Below are 18,600 nucleotides of genomic sequence, written 5' to 3' on the forward strand. Positions count from 1 at the left end.
GAGCCAGCTGAGATAGGCGCCAGCAGCCCCTGCGACCCTTGTGAGGAATAAGCGGTCAAGAAAATGGATGGATCGATACTACTACTACAACTAATAATAATAATACATAAAAAAAAAAAACAAAGGGGAAATTTGTTCTACTGTTAACAAACACGGGTCTCTGTATTATTATATAATTTACAATAAAGCCTCCTTTTGCTCTGACCTGTGTCAACTAGTGAAACCACGTGAGTCGCCTTGATTGAAAGCCTGGCTGTGCATGAGTAGCTTCTCGGTGGGTGTGTTCGTTTGCGTTCACAAGGTGGAGCGTCTCTGTAATGGGGGGAGGGGACGTGGGTGACACAACGAGGGAAGGGCTGTTGATTCTGTGAAGTAGTAGTGAGCACTTTCTGTACCGCACGCTGAAGAGGGGGTGGGCCGGAACGCCACGCCCACTCCGGGGTCCTCTTCACGTGACTTTTGAGCTCATCTCTCCCCCACCCCCTGTGGAACTAGTGCTGGCTGCCCATCCTACAGCTGCAGATTGACTGTGGGGGGAAGACAACCCCCCCCGCCGTCCCCCCACCATACACACAGGCCCAACTCAATGAATGAATTGCACTTGCGCGGATTCAAAATGGTTGCAGTCAGATTAAGCTAAATTGATCAAATCAATGCCACGGCAGTCTCCTAGTGTGGGCTGTTTACATTCTCCCTGTCTACGTTATGGCCAAGTAGGTCAGCGTGTTAGTCTTCCAAAGTGTAGTCAGTGACGAGAGGACGCCATCTTCTCGTTGGTTCCACGAGGGGGGAAACGACACAAAACCTCCACGTCCTGTATTTTCATGAAAAAAAATAAAAATAAAAAAATAAATATATATATATATATATATATATATATCGTTTTGTTTGGATTAAAGGGGAAACATGGGATCATGGACTCACAAAAAAAACAACATATTTTTATGTCAGAAGGTTGCATAGAAGAGAATTTTCTTTGTTAAAATCCAACACATTCCTACATTAATTTCGTTGGTTTAAAAAAAAAAAATACATGTGAAGGAAAATGGTTGACATACTATATCAGATAAGAGTAATTTGTCAGTAGTTGAACATGATTTGTGCTTTGAAATGTCAAAAACTACATTGTCATACACACAATAACATAAACAAATTGTACAAAGCACATCCAGTTGGTAATTTTTTATTTATTTTTTGCCATTTTTCCTAGTGGCAAAGCCTCAAGATGTCTTGTATCTTTGTTCAATAGCCAATGTCATCATCATGACCCCCTAGAGAAATCCAGCTGAGTGATATGTGGTGAACGAGGCCAGTGATCATCGCTTCCAGTCCACAAGTCTGAAAGTGTTTGACTTTTAACACATACGGTGGCGCAGCAACTTAACAGGAAAATGGTCGATGACGATCACACCGTTTTTCTGGTTCCCAGAAAAGTGATGGTTTTAGGGATGCATGGATCCCGCTCGACGCCATTTGAAATTCTTACAGTTGGGCTTTTTTTTTTCCACCCACAAAACCTAGAAACTCCTCACAGGTTATGACAACAATCTTTTGCAACAAAAAAATATTTGTAGGTACCAATTGAGAGCCAGCCCGCTCTTGCCAAGCAAGAATCAACAGATACAGGCTATACACTAAGTTATGGTGTATTGGGCTTTTAGGTGAGATTATTTTTGCAGTTTACTGTTATTTAAAAACAGCCAAAATTCACAGCAGGTTTGATTCAAGAATGGACCAACAAATATCCTGGTTCAGTTTGAAGTGGTATTCAAACAGCCCTCTTCATTAGGTTTATATGGAGATACTGAGAAACTGCAACAGTGACAGAAAGGCAAACAAATGGGCACATTTTTGTAGTAGTTGTTTGGTACGGCTTGGCGACAGCGGGGAAGGCTCTTGCCTTGTACCTACAAAAATATTTTTTGTTGTTTCAATGCCATTCATTTGCGATTTGACAAGAATTGCAATCAAACTCATTGCAGTCCGTGCTTAAAAATGTGCATACAACATAACTAGTAACATTTCTTATTTCCTTGACCAGTTCAATTAAGTTAAATGACAATGATGAAATAAAATGTAGTCATGAACGTTAGTAAAATGGTGTGTGCTTGAAACAAAAACAACACACGTAAAAAAAAGAAAAAAAAGAAAAAAGCTGCAAAAGGTGTTGGGATGCATTAAATAGTTGGTTATTCGTGAAATCAAGACAGTGTGACATTAATTCAATTCAATTTAGCCAACTTTGGACAACTTTGAAATCAAATTGGCATTTTTGGCTAAGCCAAAAGTCCCCAAAATGTTCTAAACTAGTGTGACCCCACACTGGTGCTCTGCAGTCAACATGAAAGTTAACACACGGTCCCCATAATTGTCATAAGTCAGTAGGTTATGTTTCAAAAATTTGAACGGTGCTGTTAGTTGTTAGTCCCACAAGTAAGTAACATTATTTCCTACTCAACAACCCTGACAGTAGAATAATATTAGGTATAGCCTTGAGTGTAATAACAATTGGATTCTATCAAATTACTATCTTTACAAGTAATGACAAGGCGTTTGGTCTACATGTAAGGGTTTATGTCCTGTAAAGTCTGACGTAATAGTATAGGATAAAAATATGATCATAGCACAATACAAAACTAAAAATATGCGCCCGAACAGGGACTTGAACCCTGGACCCTCAGATTAAAAGTCTGATGCTCTACCGACTGAGCTATCCGGGCTCTGCAACAATATTGGATTACTTTGTTATTTATATGATAAAAAAAAAGTAGCCAGGCAAAAAGAATAAGGTCCAAAAATATAGGATAAGGGCTTTTCAAAGAGCTGTGAACTCCTTCGTACCGAAAAACGCTAAAAACTTCACGAATTCGTTCTTAGCATAGACAGCGACATCTGCTGGCACTTTTGAGTCAAGGCAGGGATTCGTTCGACTGATCAAAACGCTATGATTACATCATTTATCATCATTTAACATTTTATATATTACAGAAATGTTTTATGATATAGTGATGAATACAAAAAAACAAGAAACAATTATTGTGACTGGTTGGTTTAAACGTACAAACAATACACAATGGCGGCCAGCGGAGGCGCTGTTAAAATCTCTGCTTTGCTTAACAACACCGAACTCAAACAAGGAAGTGATTGCCGGTGTGTCAACTGACGTCAATGTAATGCAATAGTGCAACTTTCGTGCCAATTTTTGGTAAGTTGGATTGTTTTAAGTATAAATTGTATATTCTTTTAAATATTAATTCATTATTGATTAGCTGTTTTAACATCGGACATTACATACTGTATTTTTTTTTTTAGCATAGGCTGGATCCATCGCAATCAATGACTAGCTATGTGTTTAAATTGCGTTTTGTCTCAAACACTACACGATTATTTCTGTTACTTTACAGACTGGATAGTGTTCCTCGGGTTGAGAAACACTGCTCTAGCAGACTTCCAGGTAGTCAGGGTGACACCTGAGTGCTCTTCAGAACAAGCAGCATTATGTTTCTGTGCGTCTCAACTGAACATTTAAATCAAAATCATTATTTCACCTTTTCTTCATCTTGCTATTTGCTTGTTAACCCATGTGTTTTGTAGTTCTGCTGTTTCATGTTGTCATTACAACACCTAACACTTTTATGTTGGGGTTGTTTGTAACCGTTTTGTCTTAGCTTCTGTATAGCACTATGGGTTCTCACAAACTTGGCTTGCCTTAAACTCTCTGCCTCTGCCTCTGCCTCATATGCTGTTCCAGGTGTTTGCCATGAAGCCAGTGAGTCCGGACTACTGCTCCATATTTGATTTGTCCTCCCAAGATGAGGCCTTAACAGGACTTAGTGAAGTTAACCCCATCCTAAAGCAAAGTGCTAAAGGAGAGCCAGCTACAGAAAGTAAAAAGCGTGCTATATTTGCATAATACTTTTGTTATGTTAATAATGAATGGTTGTCATTTTTGAATTTCTTTGATTTCAGAGCTTGAGGATAAAACGGCCGAGGATGTCAGAGAGGTCTTGGATAAGATGGCCTGCTCGGCCTGCAGATGCTCGTTCTTTAACCGTGAAGAACAGGTGAACGCTTTTACAGTGGAACCTCTCATTACGAGTGACTTGGTTCACAAAGTACATTTTCAAGGAAAAATTATATTGGTTTATTACCTATTTTCGGTTTACGGACAGTTTTAGCATGGCTTTTTCTGATGCTGTGTAAATGGTTTTATTTTCTTTAAATTAGCGCTCAGTGTGGCCGCAATGATTACGAAGTATTCTTGGAAGCTGAAATGTATTTTTAGTGGTTATAAAGGAAGTAATAGCCAAACATGAGAAAGATGTTTGTGTTCTGGTATGTGTACTATTGTAATTATAATAAATCTAATGTGTATAACATTTTCTCAACACCTGAGAGAACAAAAAATAAATAAAAAAAACTTTAAAGTTTGGTGAATTCAGCTGAGGTGGCGAAGTCGGCCCTCCATGGAAGGAGGAGCTATGTTGGCCCAAGGTCCACCCAGGTTGCATCTTCAGCTATGGTTAAACAGCTCGCTGGTGATAGTGTTAGCCAGTCTTTGTGGACTGTTTCCTTATCCATCCATCCATCCATCCATCCATCCATCCATCTTCTACTGCTTATCCGAGGTCGTGTCACGGGGGCAGCAGCTTTAGGAGGGAAACCCAGGCTTCCCTTTCCCCAGCCACTTCAACCAGCTCCACCGGCGGTATCCCAAGGCGTTCCCAGGCCAGCCGAGAGACATAGTCTCTCCAGCGTGTCCTGGGTCTTCCCCGGGGCCTCCCGCCGGTGGGACATGCCTGGAACACCTCTCTAGGGAGGCGTCCAGGAGGCATCCGAACCAGATGCCCGAGCCACCTCAGCTGGCTCCTCTCAACGCGGAGGAGCAGCAGCTCGACTCCGAGTCCCTCCTGGATGACGGAGCTTCTCACCCTATCTCTAAGGGAGAGCCCGGACACCCTGTGGAGGAGACTCATTGTATCCGGGATCTTGTTCTTTCGGTCACGACCTACAGCTCGTCACCATAGGTGAGGGTCGGAACGTAGATCAACTGGTAAATCGAGAGCTTCGCCTTTTGGCTCAGCTCTTTCTTCCCCACGACGGACCGATAAAGAGTCCGCATCACTGCAGACTCTGCACCGATCCGCTTGTCGATCTCTCGCTCCATCCTGCCCTCACTCCTGAGCAAGACCCCAAGATACTTGAACTCCTCCACTTGGGGCAGGGATCTCACCCGCGACCCGGAGAGGCCACTTCACCCTTTTCCGACATGTAAATCCCTTTCCATTTATTTCCTGTTAACATGGCGTCTTTTCATTGGCTGAATATGATTGTTTACATTCACCACGGATACGGCGAGCCCCAGATTTTATCTGACAATGCAACGCGGATCCCAAAGCCGCATTGCATTGTGGAATTTGGCAGCCATTTTGGACCTAGTTCCTCAGCAATTTTTTGAGCTTAAACGGACTTTTGGATAAATTCCAGTCAGGTTTCCGACCTCATCACAGTACAGAAACAGCTCTGATTAAAGTACTGAATGATATAAGATTGAGCACTGATGCAGGGAAGGTATCAGTGCTCGTCTTGTTGGACCTCAGTGCAGCATTTGACACGATTGATCATAATATACTGTTAGACAGGCTGGAAACTTGGGTGGGGTTAAATGGAACAGTCCTTAAATGGTTCAGGTCCTATTTGGAGGAAAGGAGTTACTTTGTGACCATTGGAAATTTTGAATCTGATCGAAAGGCCATGACATGTGGGGTCCCTCAAGGGTCAGTCCTTGGACCCCTGTTGTTCAGTCTGTATATGTTACCTTTGGGTCAAATGCTTCAGAACACCGATGTTGACTATCATAGTTATGCAGATGACACACAACTGTATTTATCTATGTCCCCAAATGACAGCAGTTCTATTAACGCATTGTGTCATTCTCTAGAGCAAGTTAACAACTGGATGAACCAAAATTTCCTTCAGCTGAACGAAAACAAAACGGAGCTCATTGTTTTCGGCAATAAAGAAAAGAGGATTGCTGTTAAAAAACAGCTTGAGTCACTGTCTTTAGAAACTAAAGACCAAGTTCGAAATCTTGGGGTATTAATAGACTCAGATCTGACCTTCAGTAATCATATTAAATTTATCACTAAAACAGCCTTTTACCAGCTGAAAAACATATCCAGACTGAAGGACTGCATGCGTCAAGCAGACCAAGAGAAGCTTATCCATGCTTTTATCTCCAGCAGACTAGATTACTGTAACGGTCTTCTGACTGGACTCTCTCAAAAGAACATAAGACAATTGCAGCTCATTCAGAACGCTGCAGCTCGAGTTCTGACCAAAACAAAAAGATCAGAACATATTACTCCAGTACTTAAGGATTTACACTGACTCCCTGTCAGCTGTAGAATCGATTTTAAAGTTCTGCTACTCGTCTATAAATCACTAAATGGTTTGGGTCCTGAATATATCCCAGAAATGCTGATTGAGTACAAACCCAGCAGGGCTCTGAGATCGACAGACTTGGGCCAACTAGTGGAACCCAGAGTTCGAAGTAAACATGGTGAAGCTGCATTTAGCTATTATGCTGCACACAGATGGAATAGGCTACCAACAGAAGTGAAGTCAGCCCCGAGTGTAAATGCTTTCAAATCCAGGTTAAAAACTGCTTTTTTCTTATACCTTTGATTAGGGACTTTTAAACAGCTTTAATTAAGTGTTTTTTTAATTATTATTTTTATTTTTATTTTTATTTTATTTTTTTATTTTTTTTTTTATTATCATTTTAAACTTCCTTATGTTACATTTTTTAAAAGTTTGTTGAATAATGTTTTAAGATTGTTAGTTTGTAACCTATTTTTATTTAGTTTTCTTCCTCTGAATGTTAACTACTGTTTCTTGATGCTTATGTGTTGTCTTTCCTCGTGTAAAGCACATTGAGTTGCCTTGTGTATGAAATGTGCTATACAAATAAACTTGCCTTGCCTTGCCTTGCCTTGCCTAGTTTACATAAACAGTGTATATGCGCAGTATTTATTTTTACTGTACATAATGGGAATAAGGTACGGAAATATAACATAATTCTGGGGCTGGAAAAGATTCACTGCAACCAAGGTTCTGTTGTATTTTTATACTAACGTTAACTTTTTTGACATGAACTCAAATACACATGTTCCCCAAAATTTCAGATGGAACACTACAAGCTCGACTGGCATCGATTCAACTTGAGACTAAAGATGTCAGGAAAGCCGCCAGTCACCACCGAGGAGTTTGAGAGGAAGACTGGAGCTGGTAAGTAAAATCCCGCATGGTAGTTTACAGTTGGACATCATGCGTCGCCTCCACTCCTGCCTTCCGTTTTGTCTTTATCGCTACACAGGAGATTTGTCAAGTATCTCAGGTTCAGAGTCTGACTCGGTGGAGGAAGAATCCGATCAGGATGAGGCAGAAACGGGCTGGAGCGCCGCTGGTGGGGATGATGACAACTCGGATGATACTAGCTTAATGACAGGCAGGCTCTCCAGCAAAGTGGTGTTCCGGGATTTAGCGGGACAGTACATGTCAATCTACCGCTGCGTTCTACATGGAAAGGTAAGGCTTGAGTTTAGGCTAAGTTTTTTTTTTTGGTTTGTTTGTTTTTTGAGAGGTGTACAAAAATTATGGAGAAATACCCTACAAAGATTTATTTATGAGGCAATCACGTTTGCCTCTCGCTTTTTATTTTATTATATTTTATTTTAAATTCTATTAATGATCATTTTATTTGGTCAGTCAGATGAAGAGCAAGCTCTGGAGTGCTGCTTAAAGTCTATCAACAAGAGGACACTGTGGATAATCCTCATGACAGGCGGTGGCCATTTTGCTGGCGCTGTATTCCAAGGGTATGCTTTGTTTTGATCACCTTTGTAGTAGGGATGGCTTGATCAATTGATTATTAAAAAGTATTTCAGTTGTGTGTAGTTGGTTGGTGATTAATTCTGACTTGAAGAAATTGAAGCAAAACAGAATGCGCCAAACGTGCTCCATCATTTGCCCAATGTTTCTCAACATTTTGCTTTTACTTCCTCAAGGAAAGAAGTCCTTCAGCACAAGACCTTCCACCGATACACTGTGCGAGCGAAGAGGGGCACCGCCCAAGGACTCAGGGATTCTCAAAACCGGGGCCACGCGCCAAGATCCGCGGGAGCCGCTCTGAGACGCTATAACGAGGCAGCGCTAGTCAAGGCAAGTATAACACAACCTCTGTAGTTTGTAGTTTGATCATCCTGCTTGGGAAAGGTCGCTCAAAACCGCCATCATATGTAAACATCGCGTCGTACCACATTTTTACAGGACATTCAGGATCTCATGGTGACCTGGGGCGATCACTTGAAGGAAGCCTCTGCCGTATTCGTACGAGCTCCAAGCTACAATAAGACAATCTTCTTTGGCGGTCACACGAGTCCGCTAGACAAAAAGGACGCCAGGATCCGCAGCATTCCCTTCGCCACGCGCAGGGCGACCTTTCGGGAAGTACAGCGGGTACACAATGTGCTTTCCTCTGTTCAAGTTTACGGTAAATGGAATTACTACTAACTTGTATGGTGCTATATGTGTGTAACATGCTTTGTCACACAGATGTTGTATGGTGTCTTCATCCAGGGAAGGACACTGACGTGTCCATTTTCAGCAGCGGATCAAATAAGGCATGGAAGAAGACTGTCCAACCTGCAGCATCACTGAGGACTGAACAAGAGGAAGGTGAGTTTCAAGGTCAGAAATTGCTCGATTTCTGATTCCATCCAAGAGAATTTCCTTTGAGAATCATTCTGTGGCTATGAAAAAAAAAAAACATATAGTCTACCACTAAGAATTTGTTCTTTGTACCTCAGCAGACGATATCCAGAGCAGCTCAGATGGGGAAGAAGGAGGTGAGATCCAGCTTGAGATGGTGGAGTCGACCATTGGAACACAGGACCTCAAGGAGTTTGACATCCAACCCTCCAGACACAATCGGAGGAGGTGGAGGAGGAGGAGGAAGAAGGAGGAGGAAAACAGACAAGAAGAAGAGGGTGTGTCTCACTTTCCAAAGTCACACATTTGGTATTAATCAGGGTTATTATAGTTTTGGAATTTTTCATTTCAGGTAGTTTTTATTTCGTTTTGAGTTTTGTTTTTTAAATTCAGTTAGTTTTAATTCGTTTCCAGGGTGGTTCTATTAGCTTTTATTAGTTGTAGTTATTTAATAAATGTTTAGTTTTACTCAGTTTCAGTAAAAAAAAAAAAAAAAGTGTATTATTTAAAAAAACACCATGGGAGCGACGTCATCTGAAGATGCTTTCTATTGGCTGTTGATAGATGACGTCACTTCTGTGACACACACTTTCAAACGTCCTTATTCTGGTTAATATCAAAATAAATCTACTTTACTTAAAACCACATTTAAAATCATCCCCAAAGGCTCATGCATTAAATTAATTGCCAAAGACTAAAACTTGCTATAATTATAGTTAGTTTTTTTTAAACATAAAATATAGTTTGTTTTCGTTTTTTAAAAGAGCATTTTTGTTTTTATTTCCTGAATGAAATTGTTTTTTATTTTTATTGAAAAGTGGAAGCCAAACATCTGTTTTTCACGTTTAAAAAAAAAACTGCGCATGCGAAAGACCCATCCTACCAGCTCTCCTGCTCGTCCGGGGGAAACGCCTCTCAAATGTCGCTAACATGCAAGCTCATCTTCATCATCATCTTCATCAGTCTCTGCAGCCGGCCTCGCTTCATACGGGTGTCCTATTGCGGCTCTCAGATCTTTTCAAAGTATGCGGTCAGTTAGGTGGAGCTACAACGATAAATGGCTGAATCCGAAGCTCACGACACGAAGCTAGCTACATGCTACAAACACTCAAAGTGCGCATGGGCAGCTCGGAACGAGCACGCGCATCGTTGTTACGCAGACTGATTGACAGGATCGAGAAACAATCGTGAAGATGATCCACCTGGAATACACTGTTATGTTCTGGGGTTGGATCCCAAACACGCAGACACAAATAAGATTTTAACAAACTTGACTAGACGAGAACCAACGAGAATGTATCAAGAATCACGAGAGTCATGACAGACGCGGCGACAAAAAAAATATTTGAATCCACCTTTAACTAAAATAACCTCGGTATTAATAAAGCGAAAAACAACAATAATTCTCACTCAGATATGGGAGACCTCAGTGACGCAGAAGTAGATGACATCAATGAGGAAGATGTCACCCCTCAGCGGACACTACCCAAGAACAAGAGTAGGAGGAAGAAACGACCTGATGGTACATTTGCACTCATCATTACAGCGGCGAATGGGAGAAATGATTTTGTTTAGTGGTTCCACTGTACTAACATGCATTGACCTCCCGTAGAAGCGGTGGAGGACTCCTGGGAGTACAGCCTGAGGGATGCTCTCTTCACAGCCTGCAAGGTTGGAGATGTGGATGCCTTGTGCCGTCTCCTCCATCCTTCCGGAGAGCCTGTAGACGCCGCCAGTCCTTTGACTCTTCTTAATAAGCACATTGACTCTTCGGGGTTCACTTTGCTGCACGTCGCAGCGGCGGCTGCTCAGAAGGCTGTGGTCAGGCTGCTGCTAGATGCTGGAGCTGATCCGGCATGCAGGTAGGAATAGCATTTATTATCTTTTTGTTTTTGCATATACCTCAAAATTTGTTATTATGGGGTGAGAATTAATCCGTTTTGGAATGAAGCTGTAACACAAGCATCTCCCACAGTGATAGGAAAGGGCAGACCCCATATAACGTCAGCCCCGACAAGGACACCAGGAACGTGTTTCGTAAATACATGGGTGACAATCCTGACAAATATGACTACAACAAGGCTCGGGTAAGAGGCTTAGTATCTCAACTTTGGCACAGGCGCTCAAATAAAACAGACTTTTAGCATCTGCGCTCCCCAAAGGTACCCGGGCCATTAACGGCGGAGATTGAATCGATGAAGACGGAGAAGAAAAAGGCTCAAAAAGCGCTGAAAAAACAACGTGAAAAGACACAAAAGGAGGAGAAGAGGAAGCAGGAAATTGAACTGGAGGAAAAGAAGAAGTTTGCTTCTTTATCAGATAGGGAAAAGGTGACTTCTTGTGCATGTTTATTTTCTCCTCATTTGAATTCCCGCATGCAGTAAATATTTCGTTTTTTAACACCAGAGAGCTTTGGCCGCTGAGAGAAGGTTGGCAGAGCAAGTGGCTGCAACAGGAGCCAACATCTCCAACGTCAAGTAAGACCTTTTTGTGTCCACAACCACAAGGTGTCACAAAATGTCCACCAAATGTCTAGTTTGTGTTGTTGCATGGTTTATCACCAGGAGGTGCTGGCAGTGTGGAGAGTCTCTGCTGGGCAAGATCCCATTCCACTATCTGGATTTCTCCTTCTGCACCCCTCGCTGTGTGCAAGCACATCGCAACGCTAATGCTGCAACAGGAAAGAGCTAAAGACTCTAAAAGGAAGGTACCTCTTATATGGCTAGGTCCCTTAGAGGTTTGTAAAATATAAAGATGAATCACAGATCTGTCGATCAGCATCTGTATTGTAAAAAAAATAAAAAAAATAATAGTCTTTATAAAAGATTAAGTTTTACCCTTATGGGGTAAAAATAAATTGTCATTGCATCAATGTTGGACTGTCAAATGCTAAACCATGAAGGAGCATTGGTGCCACACTGAAAAAGGGGAACAAAAAAATTGAGGGGGGGAGAAGTCAAGCTTTTTAAGAATAAGATTGCAACATCACAAATAATGTTAACAGAATTGCATTTTTTTTCCAACCATTTTTTTTTTAAACTTGAACAAGCCACTGTCAAAATGACCACACAAACCCAGAGGTCCACCTGTTATTAAATACATTTTGAATTTTTTTCCTGAAATAATTTGTCTTTTTTTAATTAAAAACAAACAAACAAACTTTAACACAACCTCATTCTCTAAGATGAAGGCTGTTTAAAAAATAATACAAATAATATGACCATAGATTTAGAATTAGGACTTTTATTCTCCTGACTCAGTCATTTTTTGAGCACTTTTGGAGAATAAGAACAGATTTTTTAAAACAAAAAGAATCCAGTTTTCTCAGTTCAACCGGATTATCTTTACCTGGATGACTAACATTATGCGCAGACATAAAAAGACAAAAGCAATTTTCAGCAAGCACCTTCTTTTTTTCTTTCTTTTAAATACAACAACAGCACTTTTAAAGCTGCCTTATGTAGGAATTTGCCAAAAAATCTCTTTACAATAGCCTTTTTATTTGACCATTTATGATTCAAACGTCTTCTAATTAGTAGATGATCCCTTTCACCTCATATTAGGTTTTTCTTTTCTTTCATGTTGATTCGTGTATAGATCTCGTTTTCACTGTCGCCCTCATATTCCTTTTGTACAAAACAACAGAGTTCAAAGTAATAAAATCTTTTATGCTGGATTGCCACAAGCATCGCCCGCGTTTTATTGTTTCAAACTCGAGCGTCACGACTTATCAGCTGCGGCTTTTGAGCAGGGGTCGGTCCATGAAGAGCACCCTTAAGTGTGCTGGCGCCCCCTCCAGTTCAAACACTGTGATGTTGTTGGGCAGGGTAGCGCTGAGCAGGGGTCCGGGAACATAAAGTGTCTGCTGCGGGCCCCTGGCTGGCCAGTATCGCCCCAGATTGACACCATTGATCCAAACCTGACCCTAAGAAGGTGGAACAAAAAAAAAAGTGGATCAAGATGGGAAAACTTCAATTCAATTGTATGCGTTTTGTCATTGTACCTTTGTCCATTCGTTTAGCTTGAGAAACGTGTCCCATGCTACACCACTGGGCTGCAATGTTCCCATGTAGAAGGTTGGCCCATTAGAGGGTCCATTTGTTTGGTCGTGGAGGCTAAACGTGTGAGGCCATCCAGCAGCAATGGTCGCATCAATGTCCAAAGGGTACATTTTCCAGTCAGTTAGTACATCTTGGCCCAAGATAAGGTTGCTGACGAGACCCTAGAATTGATGCAGTTTGGCCTTAGAATCATGTTACTCTTATTTGAGTCTTTCCTTAGTGGACAAACAATAACATCGCCTTGCCTTGTAGTCATTGATATGGCTCCCAAAGTTAACTCTTCCCATATTTTCCACGAGGATGTCCACGATGTCCCCCCGTCGTCCAGTAACGTTCGTCACCAGTACGGTGTCTCTCTCCAAGACACCCTGGAAAACCTGCTCACACATTTGTGACCAATTCAGACTTGATTTGACTTGGCATTGCAACATTAAGTCGATTTGTGAGGGCTTCTTACCCCATTGACGGACACATACGCACGGTCACGGACGCCATTTTGAGGAGAGATGAGTGGCGTAGGCTCTGTGAGGTCGCGGGGCAATGTGGTCTGATATAACACGTATCCATAGAACTAAACACAATATTGATGTGAGACACACAAGCAGCCAAGGGGCTTCTCTCTATTTCATGAGTGGCGCTACCTGTTTGAGCTCCTCAAAAGTCAAAGGGTACTTGGATGAAACGGGTCCCACGGAAAGTGTGTCCAACAGACTGCTGATGTTGCCCACCTGGTGGAAGAAAAATTTGCATCTGTTAAGAGCCACTGATCTGAATATATGACTGGATAGCGGATAGGCCGAGACTTTTGAAGTCGGGAGGCCGCCATATTGCTCCTCCCAAGAAAGGTTTCTCGGTATACGAGCCTATACATTTACAGTATGAAAACTGGAGAATATTTGAGACAGTACTTGTGATTTATGATGTTCTAAATGTGGTAGACATAAACAAGAGGACTTCAGACATTTTACAACTTGCCATAAGATACATTTATATGCTTAATGAAGTTTACAGGAGGAAACTTGTATATTTTTAAATTAAAGAATTACCGTATAACTGTAATTCAACAAAAGATGCGTCTGCCAAATCTACATTGTAATTATTGGGGTCTAAGGAACTGAGCGATAAAAAGGGGGCCTTCAAAGCAGCACATACTGTCCACTTGTTTTTTTTGTTTTTTTTGTTTTGTTTTTTTTTACATGTAAAAAAAAAAAAAAAGTGACCACCCTGCCACAAACACCCCACCCCGCCCCCGCCCCGATACTAACTGCCTACGAGCTGTATATGTCTCCTCAGATGGGAGGAGCAAGATGGCCGCCCTGTGACTTCAACGGCTTGCACGGGCTATCGACTATCCAGTCATATATTCAGGTCAGTGGTTAGAACAGAGACGAAATATGGTATTCATTTTGTTCAAAACTGTTCTCTATTAAAAACAAAAATATATATTATAAAAAAATAATAATTAAATATTTTCGTCTGTGTGCTGTAAAAAAAAACTTCTGCAAAAGCCAAATTTATTGAGTTTAAAAATAAATAAATAAAATGGCTTCTTGTAAATTAAATACAACTTGTGCTGTGGAAAATGACAAATTGTTTGAATTGGAACAGGTATTAAAAAGGTACCTTTCTTAGCATCACAAAGCCATAGGCGAATTTGGGAGTAGCAGGTGGCATGGGTCCAAGGGGGATGTCCTTAAACTGCAGAGAAAAGAACACAATGCTGTGTTTCTCTTATTATGTACATGTGTAAGTGTTACATAAACATTGTTTGCGGCGGGGAAATCCATCAAACCGTTTTAATGACGTCACGGATGGCCAACAGCTTGTCCGTGGGGTCCCCTGCCTCCGATAGAGGGGCGTCGTAGTCGTAACTTGTCACCACGGGACGGAACCTGGTGTCGTGGTCAGCACCTTTTGCATGGCATGACAAGAGATGAGAGACACAGATGAGATTTTGAATACCGTAATCGTGAGCAGTGAATTGAAACCGCACCATTCCAGTAGCCAAAGTTGGTCCCGCCTTCAAACATGTACCTGTAGAGAAAACGTAAATCAAAATGTCGGTGAATTCTGTCCACAGCGAAACAAAATTATTTTCAAATCCAAACAAAATGGATGTCAACCAAGCCTTCAACCTAAGGCTCTACTGCAGGAAAAAAAAAAAAAAAAAAAAAAAGTATCGCACGTTTGTGTGGACGTACATATTGACGTTAGCGCCCATGCTTAGCATCTCTGTTAACCCTCTGCTGACATTCTGAGTATCAACCATGGCATGCTCGTCACCCCAGTGGTCCAACCAGCCCGTGTAATACTCTGAATTCACCTGCAACATCATCAAAGAGACAGTTCACTTTTTGTACACATCACTAAATATTGAAACTATAACTTTCCATTACAACTAACCAAAGGACCTTGTGGTTCAAACTGCCTTTGCCTGTTGAATGCTTCAGTTATGTTGTCACCTAGTGAACAACAAATAGCAATAATTGTGACTTTCAATCAAATGCGCTCCACTTCTGGACAATTCCCTGCAAATGTCAACCTGTGCCAAAGTCCACAGTGGCGTATAATCCCTCCAGGGTTCCACATCTCATTTCCTTGTCCGTGTTGCCATCAGTGGTGAACAGGACGGTGTCCTTGCCCAGAAAAACTCGCAGCAGAGTCCGCAGGTGACGCAAGTAGTTGTAGTCACAAGCGTAGTAGCTTCCGTACTCGTTCTCAACCTGACGGTGACAATGGAAGCAATCCGATTTTCAATTACTTGAAAATGAACTTTCAACTTCTGCTGTTATCCCGTTTACCTGGACACTAATGATGTTTCCGCCATTGACATACAACCAAGGCGTCATTTTGGGGAGGAGAACAGCAAACCAGTTAGTGACTGCCTGCAAATAATCTGGAGAACAAAAATAATTTGAAGCTATATGTCAAACAAAAATAAATAACGTGCATTTCCTCATATTTGTCTGTTGTACCTGTATCAGCTGAACGTAGTGTAATGTTGTTTCTTTGGAGTAACCAGGCTGGCAACCCACCCTGTAAGAGTCACATTAGTTTGAAGCTGTGTGATTGTGGTTTCATAATTTGATTAAATTAAGAGATTGGCAGTTTGATTGTATTCGGAATATAAGAGTCCTCTGTCCTTAACACTTTTATGGAAATGAATACAAACAGTGATTTCTTACCATCTCCCATTCGGCACAGATGTACGGGCCTGGGCGCAGGATCACCAATAGGCCCGTCTGATTGGCCAGACCCAAGAAATGCTCCAAATCCCGGTCCCCTTTGAAGTTGTGGATCCCCTCCACGGTTTCGTGAAAGTTCCAAGGAACATATCTGTGTTTGTGACCACAAAAAAAAAAAACACATCTGATAGTCATACATTATTGATCTCAAAGTTGTTTGTGATTTCTTCAGGCTTACATTTGGATGGCGTCGAGTCCCGCCATGTACATCTTGAGCAGGCGATCCTTCCAGTAGAAACGTGGGATTCGGGAGTAGTGAATGCTGCCTGAGATGTACTGAAAGGGCTTTCCATCTTTCAGGAAACAATTGTTTTTGTAGTCTATTGTGAATGATCTCTCAGGTGACAACTGCAAGAGGAGAACATATTCTAATAAAAAAATAAAAAATAAAAAAAAATCCCCAGAAATATCTAGTTTGTAAAGGCACATTTTTAATCCAACCGAATAAGAATAAATAACACAACATGTGTAGAAATTGGTAAGTGAAGTATTGTGCGTTTGAAGTCGACCAATTGATTTGTCACTCAGTAGAGCACAAACCTGCGCAGCCTATTTTGACAAAGGAGTGGAACATAATCGTTACTGTAGATGTTTTGAGAAAGGAAAAAAAAAAAAAAAAAAGGGACGTTAACTAAGAACAAGGGGAAGCGATTGAAAACAAACTTTCAAATCTTGTTTGGAATTAGCACTAAACGGGGTTTGGACAAAAAGTTAAACTTGTTTTGAATAACACCGTTATTATTTGCTTTTTTATATTAGCAAAGATGAAAACTGTATTCTACTGCATGTAATTAAAATATTTTTCTGCAATATCTAGTTTGTAAAAGCACATTTTTAATACAGCCGAATAAGAATACGTCACACAATATACATAGACATTGGTAAGTTCTGGCATTGTTATATACCTATATGTAGACAAAGTAATTAATATTATTGACTTAATTGATAGGTTCTTTGAAGTATATGAAAAGAGAAGTGTACTGTACACGTTGCATGTAGTCTTACCCCATGGGCAGTAGAACACACAATGCTCACTGTGATGGAGAACAAGACACTCGCGTGCATTTTGGCTGCCTTTCGCCTTTTCCTGCAACAGAAGCTAAAAATGTTGTGTGTTCAACATTGTTTGTGCTTAGAGCACTTCGGCTAAAAAAAAAAAAAAAAAAAAAACATAAACGAGAACGTTCTAGTTTGTTGTTATCGAGCGATACCATGCGCCATCATGTGATGTACTGTACGTCGGAGGTGGGCGTCTTCCGGATGGTATGGTAAAGTAGACACCACTTCAGGCTGTTACTTCTGCGTTAATGAAGTCGCCATATTGGATGTGATACAGTTGAGCGAATGAAAAAAAAAAAAAAAGGCTCGCATTTACATTTTTGTGCGTTTTGAAAAGGTACAAAGCCGTTAGTGAAAGCCAAAATTGAACAATTACTACATTTTTCAGGTATCTGGACTTTATTACGTTTTCTAAAGGCAAACTATTATTATATGTGCTTTTTTTGTTGTTGTTCGTTGAGTAAAAATGTAGACTTTTATAATAAAGTACATTTCAGACTACACAATGTGCTTTTTTTTTTTTTTTTACTTAACTAATTAGTATTTTTACCTGAGTCTTTAGGAATAAAGTAACAGTTACTGTGACGATAAATATTTAAATAAATACATTAGTCGTTTTTTTTTTGTGCCACAAATTCCCTAAATAATATTCGTTTGTATGTGAACGGGTGAATGAGTGGAATTTTGAAGTTATGTTCATTGACTCGCATTAGGGGACTATCTGACGCATTCAATATGGCGGACGCTCTTATTTTGGTACAAATTTATTGAACTAACACAATATTTGACCACGTTTAAATATTTAAAATATACTACATAACCTTCTTTCTTACTGGGTATTCTGTACTGAATTAATAGGGTGAAATTGTTGTCAAATAATACATTTGTAAAAGACCAAAAAACATCACGAGAGTTACTTATCCTCCATGGGCACAAGATGGCGGTGTAGTAACGCTGGTCACAGACAATACATAGCACAACCGCAAACGCATTCAGATGATATGTGAGAGAACTCAAACCGGGATCCACATTGCCACATATTAATCATTGCCAATCAATGACAACGATGCCATACTTTTTTTTTTTTTTTTAAGCTGTCATTGGCAATCAATGAGGGTGTCATCCTTTGAATGCCTGGATCATTTCAGCGACTTTTCTATAAGATGGCTTTGGGATGACACATCAGCCTTTTTCTGATGGTTCATTGTCATACTGTGAGTGCAGTATTCTGTAACGTGAGGCAAAGAAGCCGTGAGCCATTGGGGGAAATCACAGAAAAGTAAAATAGAAAGTAGTTGTGACAGTAATAGTGACGCATCAATGTGTCAAGGCTTCACATATTACATCCTCCAACTTTGTAGTTTACCGTCTTTCGTTGGAATCCCTCAATATGTTTCAGAGAAAAGCAGCCAGCGTTGATTAATAATTCAATTTATATGTGTCTGTGTTTCACCTTTATTACA

At 40.7% G+C, this 18,600-nt stretch overlaps 2 protein-coding genes and 1 non-coding gene across 8 annotated transcripts; 1 reads left to right on the plus strand and 2 right to left on the minus strand.

Moving 5' to 3' along the window:
• Window positions 1-2,647: 2,647 nt before the first annotated feature.
• On the minus strand, window positions 2,648-2,720 carry trnak-uuu (transfer RNA lysine (anticodon UUU)). Its single transcript has one exon. It is a non-coding gene; the product is annotated as a tRNA-Lys (tRNA).
• A 363-nt stretch (window positions 2,721-3,083) lies between these two features.
• ankzf1 (ankyrin repeat and zinc finger peptidyl tRNA hydrolase 1) lies at window positions 3,084-16,890 on the plus strand. 5 transcript variants are annotated; one of them, XM_077536679.1, is made up of 17 exons: window positions 3,084-3,205; window positions 3,752-3,887; window positions 3,970-4,064; window positions 7,188-7,290; window positions 7,379-7,590; window positions 7,771-7,880; window positions 8,070-8,223; window positions 8,332-8,554; window positions 8,641-8,751; window positions 8,871-9,050; window positions 10,187-10,294; window positions 10,385-10,634; window positions 10,748-10,859; window positions 10,935-11,102; window positions 11,179-11,249; window positions 11,337-14,201; window positions 16,038-16,890. In XM_077536679.1, exons 2-16 carry the CDS (start codon window positions 3,761-3,763, stop codon window positions 11,461-11,463), a joined length of 2,151 nt encoding a protein of 716 aa, XP_077392805.1. In that variant the 5' UTR covers window positions 3,084-3,205; window positions 3,752-3,760; the 3' UTR covers window positions 11,464-14,201; window positions 16,038-16,890. The 5 variants fall into 5 exon arrangements, with proteins under 5 accessions (XP_077392805.1, XP_077392807.1, XP_077392808.1 ...); XM_077536681.1 differs by having other exon boundaries at window positions 8,874-9,050; XM_077536682.1 differs by having other exon boundaries at window positions 8,641-8,739.
• Window positions 11,596-17,367, minus strand: glb1l (galactosidase, beta 1-like). 2 transcript variants are annotated; one of them, XM_077536686.1, is made up of 16 exons: window positions 17,084-17,367; window positions 16,257-16,426; window positions 16,019-16,169; window positions 15,809-15,869; window positions 15,635-15,729; window positions 15,376-15,550; window positions 15,237-15,295; window positions 15,035-15,156; window positions 14,827-14,867; window positions 14,626-14,744; window positions 14,457-14,531; window positions 13,475-13,561; window positions 13,291-13,404; window positions 13,079-13,210; window positions 12,776-12,994; window positions 11,596-12,697 (listed from the first exon to the last, which is right to left on the minus strand). In XM_077536686.1, exons 1-16 carry the CDS (start codon window positions 17,141-17,143, stop codon window positions 12,503-12,505), a joined length of 1,875 nt encoding a protein of 624 aa, XP_077392812.1. In that variant the 5' UTR covers window positions 17,144-17,367; the 3' UTR covers window positions 11,596-12,502. The 2 variants fall into 2 exon arrangements, with proteins under 2 accessions (XP_077392812.1, XP_077392811.1); XM_077536685.1 differs by having other exon boundaries at window positions 11,599-12,697; window positions 15,376-15,556; window positions 17,084-17,365.
• Window positions 17,368-18,600: the final 1,233 nt, after the last annotated feature.

This window comes from Festucalex cinctus, chromosome 11, assembly GCF_051991245.1.
Source record: "Festucalex cinctus isolate MCC-2025b chromosome 11, RoL_Fcin_1.0, whole genome shotgun sequence".
Lineage (NCBI taxonomy): Eukaryota > Metazoa > Chordata > Actinopteri > Syngnathiformes > Syngnathidae > Festucalex > Festucalex cinctus.

Bases quoted from the DNA above. Each gene is read 5' to 3' on its own strand.
- ankzf1 (XM_077536679.1), top strand. From the start codon at position 3,761: ATGAAGCCAGTGAGTCCGGACTACTGCTCCATATTTGATTTGTCCTCC. The intron at 10,860-10,934 runs GTAAGAGGCTTA...CGCTCCCCAAAG, and splicing joins ATGACTACAACAAGGCTCGG to GTACCCGGGCCATTAACGGC. The intron at 11,103-11,178 runs GTGACTTCTTGT...TTTTAACACCAG, and splicing joins CTTTATCAGATAGGGAAAAG to AGAGCTTTGGCCGCTGAGAG.
- glb1l (XM_077536685.1), bottom strand. From the start codon at position 17,143: ATGCACGCGAGTGTCTTGTTCTCCATCACAGTGAGCATTGTGTGTTCT. The intron at 15,157-15,236 runs GTTAGTTGTAAT...ATGATGTTGCAG, and splicing joins TTGAACCACAAGGTCCTTTG to GTGAATTCAGAGTATTACAC. The intron at 14,868-15,034 runs GTACGTCCACAC...TTTTCTCTACAG, and splicing joins ATGGGCGCTAACGTCAATAT to GTACATGTTTGAAGGCGGGA.